General features: G+C 39.0%; 1 protein-coding gene across 1 annotated transcript in view; it reads left to right on the top strand.

The window, feature by feature from the left end:
• Nucleotides 1-17,093, top strand: part of LOC124860326 (protocadherin Fat 4) — a 142,668-nt gene that overhangs the window by 55,938 nt on the left and 69,637 nt on the right. Inside the window, exon 2 of the mRNA XM_047353546.1 lies at nucleotides 13,217-13,348. Within this exon, the coding sequence (XP_047209502.1) occupies nucleotides 13,217-13,348 (132 nt within the window). The remainder of the gene's footprint in view (nucleotides 1-13,216; nucleotides 13,349-17,093) is intronic.

Below are 17,093 nucleotides of genomic sequence, written 5' to 3'. Positions count from 1 at the left end.
TTTTCTCATCCATCACTGTGTGCTGTGCCCTTAAGTAAACTGGAGATCTTTATATGCTCTTAGCCTCAGTCAGTGGTATGTGTTCATATACAAAGCCATGTTTGGTAAGATTGCTACTTACGTATCATTTCTTATATATGTTTGAGAAATCTTTTGTTAATTTTTGTTCCTGTTCATTAAACTAAAAAAAACATAATAAACAATTAGGTGAAAATTTTAAAGTCCAGGGTAACTGTGTGCAGGTGTGTTAGTCATCAGCATGTGGCCTTCTGCATGCAAACCACAACCTCAAGGAACAGTAATTCTTGCTGAATGGGCCTATCTTAAAAACCCTTTACACAGTTTTTATTTGCACGTAAAGCATATTCATTCTCCTTAAACTTTTTCACATTTTGTCACATCACAACCTCAAACCTCAACATTTGTTGAGATTTTATGTGAAGGACCAACCCAAACTTAATAATTTTAAGGTACATGGACCGCGTCTGTAAACATTGATTTTTTATTTTTGTCACAGATTCTCAAATGTGTTTAGGTTTGGACATTGACTGGGCCATTTTAACACTACAGTATTCTTTGATCTAAACCATTCTATTGTAACTCTGGCAGTATGTATAGGGTATTTGTCTTTTGAAACCTCCAGCATGTTTTCTTCTATCAGTGCCCAATATATAGGTAACAAACATCTGAGATCCTCCCATAGCAACAGTTTATATGCTGAGATACAATCACACACAGGAGTTGGATTTTATTTAGTGGTATTAGAGTAAAGGAGGCTGAATACATATGCATGCTACCTTTTTCAGATTTCTATTAAAAAAATGTTTAAAACTTTCATAATTTTCCTTCCATTTGACAGTTATGCACTAGTTTGCGCTGGTTGTCACGTAAAACCTATATAAAATAACCTGAATTTTGTGGTTGCCACAAGACAAAATGTGAAAATGTTCAAGGGGTATGAACACTTTTGCAAGGCGCTCTAGATTCAAATATTGGCATATGATATGAATGACTACTTCTGAGTTGTTATTAGGTGGTCATGTGTCTTGGCGGCAGTTAAGGTTCATCCTGCATCATAGGTCAGCCATACGTTTAACTACCACATCCCCCTATCTTACACACACACGTTATGTCTCTCTCTCTCGCTCTCTCTCACACACACATGCAAGCACACACACACACATTTGACCTGACCTCTCTCTGTTGCTGCTAGGTGGTAATGTTTTCAGGGGTTTTTCTCACATGAATGGTTCTGCAGGGGTTGACTCTGGATTAAGCTGGTTGCATCAACAGGCATGCATGTGTGTGTGTGCAAATAGTTCACTTATTCTGAACTTCTCCAGATGCTCATCATCTTTAAAACTCTGCGAAACCAACGCAGGCTGACTTATTTACTATTATATTTTAATGCACTGAGAACTATCGTCCGCCTCAACAGGAAGATGCAAATTCCTTGGAACACCTGTACCATTAGCCCAAAGTTCTACATAGATAGATTGTTTGATTTCAGGTTACAGTGTTAACTTTCTGCTGGATTTTAGATTGAATTCTAATATACATTTCTATGCTGATGTGCATTTCATCCCCTGATCTTCTGCAATTCTCATGCATTTATCATTTCTCCCAGTAACTATGAAATTGAAACCATAATAGTCCTTAAAGCATCTCACAGCAGTTCCAGAAGTCCTGGAAACCAAAGTTGGCTTCAGGAAAAGGATGCCTGAGATCTGCTGTGTGTCACTTAGACTGAAGATTAATCAGCTAGAATAACAAGAAAGGAAAGTCTGACTTAATCTGCAACAATGTGAGCAAAGATTTTACCACCTTTTAGGTTTATATGTATGAAAGCAGATACAGGCAGATCAAAGCAAAATTTGCTATGGAATAAAAAAGAGAAAATATCCTATCATGCTTTCACTTTATCTTATGTTAAATGTTGAAACAATGTTTTTTTTTTTTTTTGGTACCTCTGATAAGGAGGTTTAAAAGCCTTGGAACAAACAGAGACGGATCTTTACCTGTTCCTCTTCAAACAGTCTCTCTGGATTATCTGGACTCCTGGTTCCTCTTCATGTTCTCATATCTTCAGCTCAACCAACAGGTTTTACAGGATTTATGTCTGAGGACTGAGGTAACCTATAGGAAGAAGGTTTATTTTGTGTTTTTGTGTTGATTTGTCCACATGTGTGGATCAATATCTTTTAGACTCCTCTAGATTTTCATTTAAAATACTCTGGTATTTCAAGGTTCTCAGGACCTTTGGAAGAGAAACAGGGCCTCAGGATCACAGGTTTCCCACAGTACTTATCAGTGGGACAGAGGGGCTTTTCCACATATTTATCTTTTGTTTCACCCCAGACTCAACCAGTGTTTGCTACTGTAAAACTCAATCTGTAGTCCTCTTACATTTAGTTTTAAACCTCTCTTTCCATCCTTCTCATCGTACGTGGTGACAAGATAAACATGGCTCCTTGTTCAGCCTAGTTTGTCACAGTTCCAGTTATTTAGATTTTTTAAATTATTATTCTGATTGTAGATATGAGCAAATAATGTTGAATAGCTCTTTTCTTGTTGCCATTCCCTGACTTCTAAAGATCAGCCTTGCTTGAATGGTGTGTTCTGTTGTCTTTCTTATTTTGAAGGTGGAGAAATGCAGCACATATATGTCACAGATGACATAGATGTCATAGAACATAAGCAGAAACTTAGAAATCACTAATTAAAAGTTGCTTTAAACTCTGATCAATTTCACAAGGTAACACGTAAATAAGAAAAGGTTTCAGTAACATTTATTTTATTGGAATTCCATGCCAACAATTTCTTAATTTAGGTTTTTTTCTCCCCAAAACATGCTGTCAAACTAAAGGCTGGATTTTTCTACAATTTTTACAGTGAGGTTATGCTCATACATCAGTGAAAGATAATTTTATTTTATGGCCAAAAAATTTATCTGCATCTGTATTTGGGCAATTTTATCTATTACGCAAATTTACTCCATTTTGGATGTGGACTCTAATTCCCTTTTACAGTATGCATATTTTCAGGACTTAAAGAGTAAAAAAAACAGAATCAGAAATCTTAACTTTTAATCTGTTTTGGGGGGTTTGATAAGCAATTACTGAGACCTTTGTTCCCCAGTTTATCTCTTTTCCATGGTCTGCATGGTTTGAATGCTGTAATTTCAGGTAATTGCAGAGAGTATGGAGCGATAAGGCTGCATACTCGTGCAGAATCAGTGGCACCAACACCGAGGGAGGCGGCAGACTGCAGTTACGGTCTCCTTCCATTTTTAAGAAGCCTTTTAAAAAGGACAGACAGCCGATAAAGGGAAAATACATTTCTTTCCTTACATCTTCAAAGCATAGCTTTTCACAAATAAGCTAATTATTTTGTTTTGGAGCTTTCATCTCACACCAAGGAGAGAATGCTTGTTTTGATGTTCTCCTAACCTCTCTGTGCGTGGATTCGCAGTGTGGAAGGCTATGCTAATTTGAATGATGACTTTGAATTGTTCTTCACCTTCAAGGAGAGCTAAATTTCACCTTGACTCCATTAGCTCTACTCTGATCTTGAGCATTGCCTGATTATATTTTCTATCCAGTTCTCACAGGTAAGAGCGGGAGTCTCCTTATAAAGAATTAGAACTTCTCATAGTCAGATACAGGAGTCTGAAAAGTGACACTGCGATTTGTCTCCACATAGACGGATCTGGTAGGTTGTTCATTCCGTTGGATTATATATCCTGCAGGAATGCTCAGAGGAAAACTCGTTTGGCAGGGGCTCACACAGAGCTTGAAGGGGTCCTGCTGTAGACAAACAATCTTTTAACAGTTGGTGAAGTGGTACACTGAGAGGAGACTGATCCCCTTTATTGAAACCACTTGTCTCCTTGTTGGTTGCATGAAGCAAAGGTGCTCTGTGATAATATGCAGACTCTGCTTTTGTTTTGTCTGTTTCTAACTTGCTCCGTTTTTTTGGCTGCTGAATTTCAGCTGCTTCGCTTTCAGGGGGTTATGATCCTATCATGGTTTCTCTTTTTTACCTTGCGTTTAGGTTTGGCAGATATCCAGCTTTGTCTGCTTATTCCCCTGGCACTTTCCCATCAGATTCCTCTCTCCTGAGCTTGCATGCACTTTGTTCAGCCTGGTGACTGCGGTTAGAAGATGGATTACCCTGCAGACATTTGTTTGACAGATCGAGCCAGTTGTGACTGTACACGTGCTGAAGAAGCTGTGGAGAAGAGATTAGTTTGACCTTGTCGTAACTGTTTAGATGTGCTTCCTGTTGTTGTTAAAACACAGAACCAGGATTGCACTTTTACCAATGCCCTTGACCTGCAGAACTCTTGAGGTTTTAAGCTTCATAAATCTGGACCCAAGAGCCTGTGACGTTTAGTCTAAACATTTAAAACAACCTCAAGGAGAGGTAGTGGTGGAGGTGGAGATGAAGTGTAATAATGATCATGTTTGTCCCCGGAGCTCCAGCTACTGATCTAACCAAAATGTGAACTTTCTCAAGCTCAGACACCACCTTATCACTTCTTTCACCATATTTTACATTCAATTTATCAGATGTATATCAATCCTTCTTTACAGCTTTAAAATCAAGGCAACTGGGATTTGTTCTGGGGTTTCTCTAGACAGTTTGTTATCAGTTTCCAATGTGGGGATTATTTCACCAAGTGCAGTGACTCTTAAGTGGTAAAAATTGGGGATGTATGATTTTTCAAGATGTAAGAGGGTTGTTAGAAGGCTCTGGGAGTTCATTTGTTGACACAGTTTTGAGAACTATTTGAAAAGTCATGTAATAATCTGCATATCTACAGTTAGTTGAAGGGTTTACATATAGCTGCAATAACTTTCAGAACCCTCCCATCCTTCCTTTCAATATTGTTATCTTAAGGTTCCACCAAAGCATTTCAATGTTGAGATCTGTTTGGGATCAGATGGGCTCACATTTTGCTATAGAATATGTTGAGGAAATCATGGTCTGCTTAATGCAGGGATCCCTGGTTCTGTGGCTGCAATATAAGCTGAAATCATGACTCCTCCACCACCATGCTTAACAGTTTGTATTAGGTCTTTACACTGATATGCTGAGGTTTTCTCCAAACATGGTACTGAACATTTTGGGAAAACATCTCTACTTAGGTATGATTCTTCCTAAGGGCATTGTTCCACAAGTCTTCACTCAGATGTAATTTTTGCTGCCAATTTTTTTTTGCTGTCAATGAGCAATTCTTTAGTCTTTTTCTAAACAAACTATTATGAAATTTAACATGTAAACTGAGCCCCATAGAGTCTAAGGGGAACTCTTGGGGGTGCTCTGATTTATCTGAGCATCATATGGCCTGCAATTGCTGAGATGTCCACTCCTTGAAAGATTTACATCTGTAAACCTTTTAAATAATTGCTCTCTCTGTAAAATTATGGATTTTAAATTTCAAATGGCCTCATAACAGTTCAGAGGTTAATGGAGAGCGACGGATTCCTCCCTGTGGTCATTACTGATTTATTTGGCATTGTTTTTAAATCATATATTTATGCTTCTCAGCTGCAATGTGCTAAAACCCCTGATATCCCTCTTAAATCATATGGAAGTAACAAGGGTGTAAAAAATTTCTCCATGACTGTAAACTTTCTTTTTGAATCTGGAAAGGCTCAGTGATGACTCTTTTGCTTTATCAACATCAACTGCACAGTGTTTTATATGGTGTTGCTGTGCCACCTTACTACTCTTGACTGTCCGTGACACTAGAGTGCTGTAACCTTAGATAACCATCATGTCATTGTAAACAAACAGTGCCCTGAACCTTGAATACAATCAGTTTTGGTTATTTCAAAATCATTTTGCTCCTTATATCGTTTTGTGAAGCTGCACAGTTGGACAGTTGTTGGCACTTTTGCCTTGCAGCAAGAAGGTCCTGTGTTCGTATGGAGTCTGCATGTTCTCCCCATGCATGTTTGTGTTTTCTCCAGGTACTCAGGTGTAATTGATGGATGGGTGGATAAATAAATATAGTTTTGCCTTACTTGATTTTTATTACTCTTCCTTTTAAAGCACATGATTATGGCTCTCTGTAATGAAGTTTCATATTTTAGATTGCTCTTTGATCCCTTTTTTTGAACAGTGCCAACTTTGGGTCATGGACATCAGTTAAAAACAAATGATGCAACTGTTCAATCATAGAGGCGGAATATAATAAGCACTGGAAATCAGAGTCAGCCTCTGACCCCAACTCGTCAGCAGCAGCTAATGAGACTTTTAATCATTTTGAGATGGTAAGTTCCTGTAGAAGGTGCACCTTTCTCTGTTCTGTGTTTTCATGATCAGATGATCTCAACATTTACAGGCCGACTGTTGCATCGGCTGCATTCAGAGGTCACAATATTTTCCATCCCGGTTGGAGGATATTTGTACTGCTAATGATGTGGATTTTACATAGAGACTGTTGGTGAGCAGTAGTGAAGGCATGTACTGTATTACTCATTTATAATGCAAACCATTACTCACCTCATTTATCAGGCTTTCCACCAGTTATTAAAAACAACTGAGTTGCTAACTGCTAAAATGTGTTTGCTAAAGCCTACATGGAATTGTGCTCAAATAAAAGATCTCTTGCTGCTGCAGTCGGCTTCTCCCTGCCTGCTCGTCTGTCTGTCGTTCTGCTTTGGATTTGGCAGAACTGTAAGTATGAGCAATTTGTTACGAAGCAAACACACTGTAAAACTGGTGCTGTTTCATCTTTTTCAATCATGGAGAAGTGGTTTGCCTAAGTTCATGGAAGCAGGTGGTACTTTTACCTAAAGCTGTACCTGACCTCTGTTCTCTTCTCACTTTGGAAATTACATTGTGTGGAACACAAAACTTTTCATTTTGTTTCTCTTGAACCCTGTTTGTGCTTTGATGTTTTCTGTCTGGTAAACCTCTGCAAGTACAGCTGAAGTGGTGAGATCCTAAAGGTTTAGATCCTCCTAATTCTCGCACTTCCAAAAGTATTCATACCCTTGAAACTAAAATTTTGTCATATTACAACCATGAACTAGAAAAGCACTTCATTGATTTTATGTAGATGGGACCAACACAAAGTGGTGCATAACTGCGAGGTAGAATGAAAAGAATACATGCACACATACATTTCCCCTAACCTGTGAATCTATAAATAAAGACATATACACAGCTATATGCTTCCAAAGCTTTGAGGAAAAAATTTATTTTTGTAATTTGGGTAAAATTAACCTTTAAATTTAATTTTATGAGCGAGGACACAGATCAACTTACAGAGCTTGAGCTCAGACATCTAAATCATCTTACCTGTCATTCCTACATATATCATACAAGCCCTGGGAATTTTGCTCCAAGATGAATTCATCACAGCTGAGTAGGAGCTCCAGCCTGAACTTCTTGGACAAATATCTTCCATCACTTACATTCTCATAATCGACAGCACTCAGGAGCCACTCGGCGTGTGAATCATTTATACCTCCCCATAAATATTAAAACCCTGGCAGCCAGTTAGCAGCACCTGCAACTTGAAACAGTAGTTTGTGAAACACAATCTTATAGCCTGTAAACTAATGTGTTTCACCTGCCTGGGCCATGGCGCCTGCGTTCGAGGGAACAAAGCCTCTCTTCCTGCATGCCTCCACCCACCCCCCTATCCTGACCTTGCTTCCTCTACCTCGTATAAATTTTCCACCAGATCTCTGATACATCGCTGTCCCACAGGAGCCGGGCAAGTGCAAACTGGAAGCGTGAAGCGCAGTTATTTCTAAAAACTGTACTTCTAACCTAATTAGTTCCCTCCTCAGAAGTTGGCCTTGCATTATTTACACATCAAGGGGGACATGCAGGAGATTAATATTCATTGTTTGTTGACTTTGCCCGGCTCCCTCGGCTCTGGCACAAGTTGAGTCAAGAGCCACTGCCATTGTGACTTGTTTATGCGACTTCTGCATCATTGGTGCCCCAGAACATAATCCCTCTTGTTCTCGTGTAATTATCCCCACTCAAGCTGACAGACTGACACCGACTCATAGTGGGCTTAATAAGTGGACAACATCCTCTTCCTGCACAGCCTGATCCAGATGAATGGCTTCTGAATGAGGTGATTTGTCGTAATTGTGACTTGTGACCTAAATGTGTCACGGCATCAAACAGCAGAGGCGCGTTTCATCACGTTAGACTGTGGCACCGTTTCAGCAATCTTCCCCTCCAACTGTTCGGTTCTGGGCTGAATGAGAAAGGCCGAGGTGATTCCAGAACAAGTCAGTGGCAGCTGCTGTTCAGAGTTTCCGCCTTCTGTTGGCCGAAAAGCAGATTTGTAGGACATTTAAAGACAGCTTTTCCTGTCAAAAGCATGACATAAATGGATTCTTCTGTCTGACCTTCTACCTCAGCAGTCATATGGCCTTGAGGTCCATTGTTTGCCCTTTCAATGCCTAATGGGAAACTGTTGCTGTAGAAACCTAAACCCTGAGTGTTGCAAAAACATATTCACTGGCTTACACATTTCTTCTGTTTTTTTTTTTCACATTTTAATATAAGACAAGGATAAGCTACGTAATTCCAAATGCAGTTTTCAAACAATGATTTCATTTGTTAAGAGAGAAACGACTATCCAAACCAACGTGGTCCTGTGTAAAATGGTAATTGCCCCATAAACCTAATCACTGGTTGTGCCCAAGTGTGTGTGAGTTTAAGATAATGGACTGATGTCTGGTTATTCTGCTTCGGGATTTTCTGCTAAAGAGCAGAATTTGTGGTTCCTTCAATTACAGCGAGCCACCCGGGTCCTGAAGCAGCATAGCATCCAGAGACTGTCACAATACCAACACCATGACAGTCAGTGTGATGTTCTTTTTCCAAAGTACTGTGTTAATTCAATGGCAGAAGTAACAGGATGTTCTAAAAGGTTCCGTATTTGTCTTGTCAGTCTGTAGAATATCGTGTAATATAACGTCTAGGGAGTAATCAGGATGTTTACTTAGAAAATTTAACATGGTCTTTTGGTTCATTTTGGTCATCTGTGGTTTCAGCCTGGAATGCTCTATAGAGGCCATTTTAGCCCAGTCTTTGCTATAGGTCAGTCATGAACACTGACCTTAACTGAGACAAGTGAGGTTGCAGTGCTTTAGATGTTCTCAGTTCCTTTATGTGACTTCCTGGATGAGCCATTTACGGAACCTGGAGTTTTTTTGGTAGGTCAGGCTCTCCTGAGAATGATCAGCACTGTTTCATGTTTTTTTCCCACTGTGGATAATGGTTCTCACTGTGGTTTGCTGGAGTCTCAAATCTTTAGAAATGGCTTTGTAACCCTTTTCAGGATGTCAGTGACTGGTTCTCAAGTTATTTTTAAGTGATTTATTGATTCTGTCGCTGATCTAGCAGTAATCAGGCCTGGGTGTGACTTGTAAAACTGAACTAAACAATGTGGTTAATCACATTTAATTCTCCATTTAATGACCTGGCGATTTAAGGTCCAAGGTGTTTTTCTACTCAGGGTACCGTCTGATAATAAAGTTTGTTTCATGATCAGAAACATTTAAGTGTCACAACAGCTCAATTCTTGATGGTTCTTCTTTCTAAAAATGCATTACATCTTTTATAGGAAGTTGTTCAAAAAGGCTTTTCTATATTTATAAATTTCATTCCACTTCACAATTGTGTCCCACTTGTTGATTCTTCACAAAAAATTTGAATTTTATATCTTTATGTTTGAAGCTTGAAATGTGGCAAGAGGTTGACCAGTTTAAGGGAGCCAAGTACTTTCGCAAGGCACTGTACCAGATTTTGATTAACATGAAATCTCGTAATTTTTATAAACAGTTGATCTAATTGCAAGTTTCAGTCACAGCCTGCTCAATCTGTATTGAATCTAACTTATCAGAGCGAGTCTCTTTGTATGTGGGGCAAAGTTTATCCACATGGGGGGTCTGTGATCTACTATAATGCATGTTTATTTTGGTTTGGAAGACATGAAAGTGAAACTCCCTGAGCTGCAGTTAGTTTGCACTACTGTTACAGTCATGTGTCCATACGGAAATATGCCAGCAATTAATTTTTAAAGGGTTTGATTTGCAAGGCTTCAATATTAATGGAGTGTATACAGATGAGTTATTAAGGACGTCTGATCCACTAGTGTATTGATGTTATGTTTACAATAATAATTATTAGAATTTATATTGAATTTATATTATTGGTAAAGTACTTCTAACAATAGACAGAGAAACACATTTTTGTCTTGTTTTAAATTTTTTACTTCGACTGTATGTTTTATTATTTATTTATTTTATATTTACATAATTATTCAATTTTTACTATTTAAATAGAACAAGTACAATGTTGTGTGTTATGATTATTGATTGATTAATCTTGATCAATGATTATAATTAAAAATCATAACCTGACAAAATCAACTTCTTAACCAAAATCCTCATTTATGAATCGAGACCAGAGATGTTTCTGGTGTTGGGAAAGGGGTTAATTGTGCGTCCACAATTAACTTCAGGAAAAACGGTCAGTCTTCGTCTTCTGGCCTTCTTGGCAAAAAGGGAAAATATGATTTGACCATCAAAGTCGACTTGGGATGAAGCACGGTAGCGGTTCAACTCCTCAAAACTCCGTGTTCTTAGTTACGTGTTAAGCTCACGTCTTCGATCGGCAAAGTGAAATTTCTGGCCTTCCTAGTCCAGAAACCTCGGTTAGGAATTGTTCGATGTCCAACGAGAGAGAATCAATTAATTCCGCAAGGAACTCTTCTCTTGAATGGTGCGCTTCAGTTGCTAGTCCGGTCTCCAGCAGAAGAGGTGGTGTTCAAAACGGAGGCCTTCCTATATAGCGTCTTGTGACGTCAGACTTGGGACGCTCGTCATATCAGTCGCAGTGCTGGACGGGATATGTAGTAGCGGGCTGTCCTGGATACAAAATGGCCAATGCCATTGGAGAGGCACAGTGACGTCCAACAACATGCAGATAGTCCAATACTCAGCAAACAAGTGGTCCAACAACAATGATACACGCTTGAGTAAGACTGAGTTGCAAGAGGAACTGCAGCTTTGCTAAGATAGGCTTAGCTAAGCTACCTGTACTAGTTATTGCAATTCTTTCTGCAAAAAAACATATTTACATTTCATAGACATAGTGCAATCCTTATTTAAGCCACACTTTCCAGTTTGAATGATAACATTTATATTGCTTACGGTATAACACATGGAAACAGAAACATTCAATGGTTAAGTAAATGCACTGTGCTGTGTTGTGTTCTAAAGTCTAAAAATGATACATTTACAAACTTAACTATGCAAAACCACAAAATATCCCAATATGTCATTACTACACAATATTAATCCTTAGCAGTATATGAAATACTAAGTGCACCCCATGAATCACTGGACTAAGTGTATGCCATCAACATAGAGACATGTCTGTCAGTTGGAGCAGCAACTTATCCACAGCTGAGAGAAAGCTCATTAGGAAGGCCAGCTCTGCCCCAGGATGCCCCCTCTCCCCAATACAGGTGGTGGGAGACTGAAGGAGTCTAACATCACTGCAGGACAATGTCTCCTACACTATTCATGAAGCTGTTCCAGAACTGGAAAGCTCCTTCAGTGACAGACTGCGGTATCCTAGGTGCACAAGTGTGTGCACTAGAGTGCTGTAACCTTAGATAACCATCATGTCATTGTAAACAAACAGTGCCCTGAACCTTGAATACAATCAGTTTTGGTTATTTCAAAATCATTTTGCTCCTTATATAGTTTTGTGAAGCTGCACAGTTGGACAGTTGTTGGCACTTTTGCCTTGCAGCAAGAAGGTCCTGTGTTCGTATGGAGTCTGCATGTTCTCCCCATGCATGTTTGTGTTTTCTCAAGGTACTCAGGTGTAATTGATGGATGGGTGGATGGATAAATATAGTTTTGCCCTACTTGATTGTTATTACTCTTCCTTTTAAAGCACATGATTATGGCTCTCTGTAATGAAGTTTCATATTTTAGATTGCTCTTTGATCCCTTTTTTTGAACAGTGCCAACTTTGGGTCATGGACATTAGTTAAAAACAAATGATGCAACTGTTCAATCATAGAGGCGGAATATAATAAGCACTGGAAATCAGAGTCAGCCTCTGACCCCAACTCGTCTAGAGTGCACACACTTGTAGGTGCACAAAGTAGCATTATCGCAGGTCCTTCCTCCCAGCAGTTGTTAGACTTTATAACCATACTGCTCCCAACAAGCTCAATAAGTGTTTACATGTTTTGTAAATAATCAGTTGTTGTCTTTATGCTCAAACATACATGCAATTCAATTCAGTTATATAGTGCCAATTCGCCACACATGTCATCTCAAGTAATTTCAAGTCATTGTCATTTCAAGTCATTCTATTTGGTCCAGAACCACTTTTAGATGCAATAACTTGAAATAGCTTTGACTTCAGAAGACTCCCACATCAATGTGGAGGAGTTTTGGCCCACTTTGTTTGTGGTCAACTCTTTGATTGCAAGGTGTCTATTGCATTGGGGTGCAAAACATGCCCAGATAATCCCCTTTCTGCTACTGTGTTTTACAGTTGGTATGAGCTGGTTGTGCTGTTATGCTGTGTTTGATCATCACCAAATTTGGCATTGTGCATTATGGTCAAACATCCCAGCTTTGGTCTCGCAGAAAGCCATCTGCTTCATTCAGATGCATTCAGAGCAACTTTGCAAACATAAGATGTGCAGCCATACCCTTTTTTTAAAATGTAAATACTTTCTCCTGGCAGCTCTTCCAAACTAGTAAGTATTTTGTGCAATTTGCCTCACCATTGTACAGTCTAACCTTGAAGTGAATTTGCTTTTATACATACTTCCTGGCTTTGTTTTTGTTTTGTAAATGATGACAGTGTGTAATAAATAATATGAGAAATTGGAAACCTGTCATTGTGTCCTGAGATTAGAACTGAAGGAAGGTGGATTTTCTTTTACCCGTGCCTTTAGGCCTAGTTGAACTCATTTCACCCTTTCCACTACACTTAATAATTGCAAATTGTTTCCATTTTATTCTTTCTGGAATTAAAGAGCAGCACATCTGCAAGCGTAGCTCCTTCATCTTTGGAAATATAAGAGGACAGAACCGGTTACTTCTTTGCTGTGATCTCTACAGCTGCAGCAGGCAGAATGTAGCCATTTGGCAGAGCTTTAATAAAAACTCTGGTGTTTCTTCTTCTTCCTCTGCAGGTGGAGATCACTTTGCAGGACATCAATGACAACCCGCCTGTTTTTCCTAATGATATTCTTGATGTGACCATTGAGGAGAATGTTGGAGATGGCTTCAAGATAATGCAGCTAACAGCCACGGATGCAGATGAGGTAATGACTCCCAAACTTTCTTTTCTGTCTGACTGTTTCTGTACTTTGCTGTGCCCATTTTCCGCTTAGCTGCTTCCAGAATAGATGTGAGCAATTTGAAATACAAATGTAATCCAAATAGTTGTGCGCATGATCTTTAAGCAACACTAAATCCAATACGGCACGATTTAATAGCAACGGTAGGAGATTGTAAGGTCTAAAAGCTTTTCAAATAATAAGTTAATGCCTAGAAACTTTGCATATTTATGACTAGGGTCGGCAATGAACATTTAACCAGGGTTCCTACTTTAACTAGTAAAATGTTTAGTTGGTCCGAGTTCTAAATATTGTCATCTCCCAGTAAATTTCTTCAGTTTTTTGTCACATTCAGATGTTTTAGATCATCAACTAATTTGAATGTCAGACCAAGATAACCTGAGTGAAGATAAAAGCAGTTTCAGAGATCATTGCATTAATAAAGTGTGTTAAATCATGGTTTAGAACAGTATGTGATCCGACCTGTAGAGTAAAAAAATCACCCAACTAGTATCTACGTATCTGACATGTACTACATTAAAAGATCTTTAAAAGGTAACATGTTGTGCCACAACCTATAGCATCTATAAGGCTAAAATAATTACACACGTTTCTAAGCTATTGGGACTCCAGTGAAGTACAGTGAGAGCCATTATCCACAATTGGAGAAAACCTTGGAAGAGATGAATTCTCCAAAGAGTGGCTGGCACTCCCAAATTACTCCAACAGCACATGGTGACTCATCCAAAAGATTACAAAAGATCTCAGAACAACATTTAACTCTGCAAACGTCACCTGTCTAAGTTAAGGTTACTATTCATGATTCATCAATAACAAAGAGATTGGGTTAAAATGGGAGGGTCCCAAAGGCCAAAACCACTGTTAACCAAAAAAAAAAAAAGAAAAGTTAATTTACATTTACCAAAAAAAATCTAAAAGTCCAAACGTTTAATTTTATGGAAGTTGTGTGACTTTGTACATTTGATGGAAAACTAAGCCAGTATCTGGATGGCATGTTGTAAACAACAGAACAATGAATTCTGCTCCCCACAAAAAAAAAAAGCTTCAAGCACACCAGGGCCATGCAGCAACGATTCAAAACCACATCACTTGTGAATGGTTCAGTAAAGCAAAAGTAGTGGCCTAGTTAAAGTCTTGTCTAAAATCAGAGTGAAATGCTGTTGACTGACATTACATAGACCATTCATGCTCCAGTACCCTCGACTGTGGCTGAATTAAAACAACTCTGCAAGGAACAGTGGGCAAAGATTCTTCCAAAACGATGTAAAAGACTCATTGGCAGTTAACCCAACCACATAATGACAGCTGTTACCGCCAAAGGTGACACAACCAGTTATTAGGTTTTGACAGCAAGTTCTTTTTTACATAGGGCCAGATTGATAGCTTTTTTCCCGTAATACTTGAAATTATCATTTGAAAACAGATTTTGGTATTTGTTCATGTTTTCTTTGTCTGAAATGAGAAGTTTTAACTGAAACATTTAGGTGTGACAAAATAAAAAAAAACACAAAATCTTTTAGGGGGCAAATACTTTTTCACAGCACTGTAGATCTTTCATTCAAATCTCTATGGCCTCACAGAAACCTTGCTAGAGAGAACTCCAGCCTGCTATTATGATTGCCTCTTTGTAAAACATAGTTTACATTAAATCAGCAGCATCACTCTCAGTTAGCTGAAGCCTTCATCTTTAGCTGCTGTAGGCAGATGTGGACATTAAATCCTGCAGGACGTGAAATGCAGGCCCTGCTGCAGCTCAAAGGTCTGTGGTCCCTTCCTCAAGTCAAAGGACACAGTTTAAGTGAGTGGAAAAAGTCAAGCCATAGAGAGGAGAGAGATGAGAAAGAAGGCCTAGAGACTCAGATTTAACTTACGAGGCCACACATTTTTATTGCACAGCTGTTTCCTCACTCTCTTCTTTTTGCTCTAAATGTGAGAAAAGTCACACAAAGACCTACAGTCGTTTTTACCAACAGGACTTAGGTACATTATTTGATTTTGAATCAATTATCAAAGCCAAAGAAATCAGAGTTTTAATCTTAAAGATTTTAATATAAGGTATTACATTTCTGGTCACTTTTTCCTCATCTGAGGTTACGAGTGCTTGAGCTGTGCAACTTATAAGGCACGGTCTCTGTTTCGACTTAAATATATTCCCTTAGAGGGCTGCAAAGAATACTTGATTGGAGAATTATGTTAAATAACCTTTAAGAGAGAAGTCAAATCTTGTTTTGATCCAGAAGGTAAAATAAACAAGAAGACAACATCGAGGAGACTTTTTAGGATTTACAGATTATAGTGATGTTTACTTCAAACTGCAGTGCTGCCATGAATAGATTGCTAAATAGAAGCCTGTATTTTATCCCAGCTCTCTCCAGAGCCAGATATGAATCCAGCCAAGTTTTTGCCCACATCCTTATGCAGGAAACTAAAGTTGCGCTGACACTCAGCGTTCAGAACACATCGTCGGAAAAGCCACATGCGCAGAATAGCCAAGAGTGCAAGATGTTGGCCAGCTGACGGGCTGAGATCAGACACCATAATGATCCCATCCAATGTAACAGCGCTACATGTGGGATTCATGTGTGAGGGGATTAAAATGTTGGTTCAACACATCCGTTTTTCCCTACTCCAATTTCCACCCCAAAACAAGCTCAGGATTTCAGTTGGGTTTCAGTAAAATCAATAAAAAACATTTTGCCTGCTTGAAAATGTTTCTCACTGCCTTTCCTTGATTTATTGAATTTGGAGGATTTCTTAAGAGTGCTGACTAAAAGTCGATTAAGTGACTTGAACATGGCATGGTTGTTGGTGCAAGACAGACTGGTTTCAGAAACTGCTTATCTAATGAAAGTTTCACATACAAACATTTCTCAGATTTACAGAGAAAAAATATCTGGGTGAAAATGCCTTGCTGATGTCAGAGGTCAGAGGAGAATTGGCAGACTGGTTGGAGATAATAGAAAGCATGAGCTCAAATAACCACTTGTTGCAGTTAAGCTAGGTAGAATACTAGACACAATACTTCAAACCTTTAGGCAAATGGATTACAGCAACAGAAGACCACACCGGGTGCCACTCCTGTCAGCAGAACAGGAAACTGGGGCTACAATTCACACAGGCTTACCGAAACTGGACAACAGATGGAAAAGTATTGCCTGGTTCAACAAGTTTCGGTCCGGGTGTGAAATTTCTATCCATCTTTCGCTTTATCAACCAGGCTGGTGATACTTTTAGGAAATGATAGTGTTAGGAAATATTTTTTGCACTCTTACCACCAACTGAGCATTGTCACCACAGCCTGCCTGAGTTTGTCGATGGCCAAGTACATCCTTTTAGGACTGCGGTGTAACTATCTTCTGATGGCTACTCCCCTAGGATAATGCAAAATCTCTAAAGAACTCTACTGATACATAGTAAAATCTGTGACATGATGAATTAAGGCAGTTCTGAGGACAGAAGGTGGTTCAACCTTGTCCCAGCAAGGTGTACCTAATGAAGTGGTCGGTGAGTGTATTTTGGAGACATGAAAAAACATTCATTGGAACACGTACACTCCTGCAGCTTGGATGGCTTTATCTTTGAGCTGTCATTGTTTATATTCTAGGAGTTTTGTTACGATTGGCCCGGTGCTGTTCAATATAGGAGGCTCGCTGTCCCAACTGGAAGTCTGTGCTTCGCACCTCTCCCTGCTCTTAGGAGCTAAGCTATC

This window comes from Girardinichthys multiradiatus, chromosome 23 (assembly GCF_021462225.1).
Source record: "Girardinichthys multiradiatus isolate DD_20200921_A chromosome 23, DD_fGirMul_XY1, whole genome shotgun sequence".
Classification (NCBI taxonomy): Eukaryota; Metazoa; Chordata; class Actinopteri; order Cyprinodontiformes; family Goodeidae; genus Girardinichthys; species Girardinichthys multiradiatus.
This window is presented reverse-complemented; position numbering and strand designations above follow the sequence as displayed.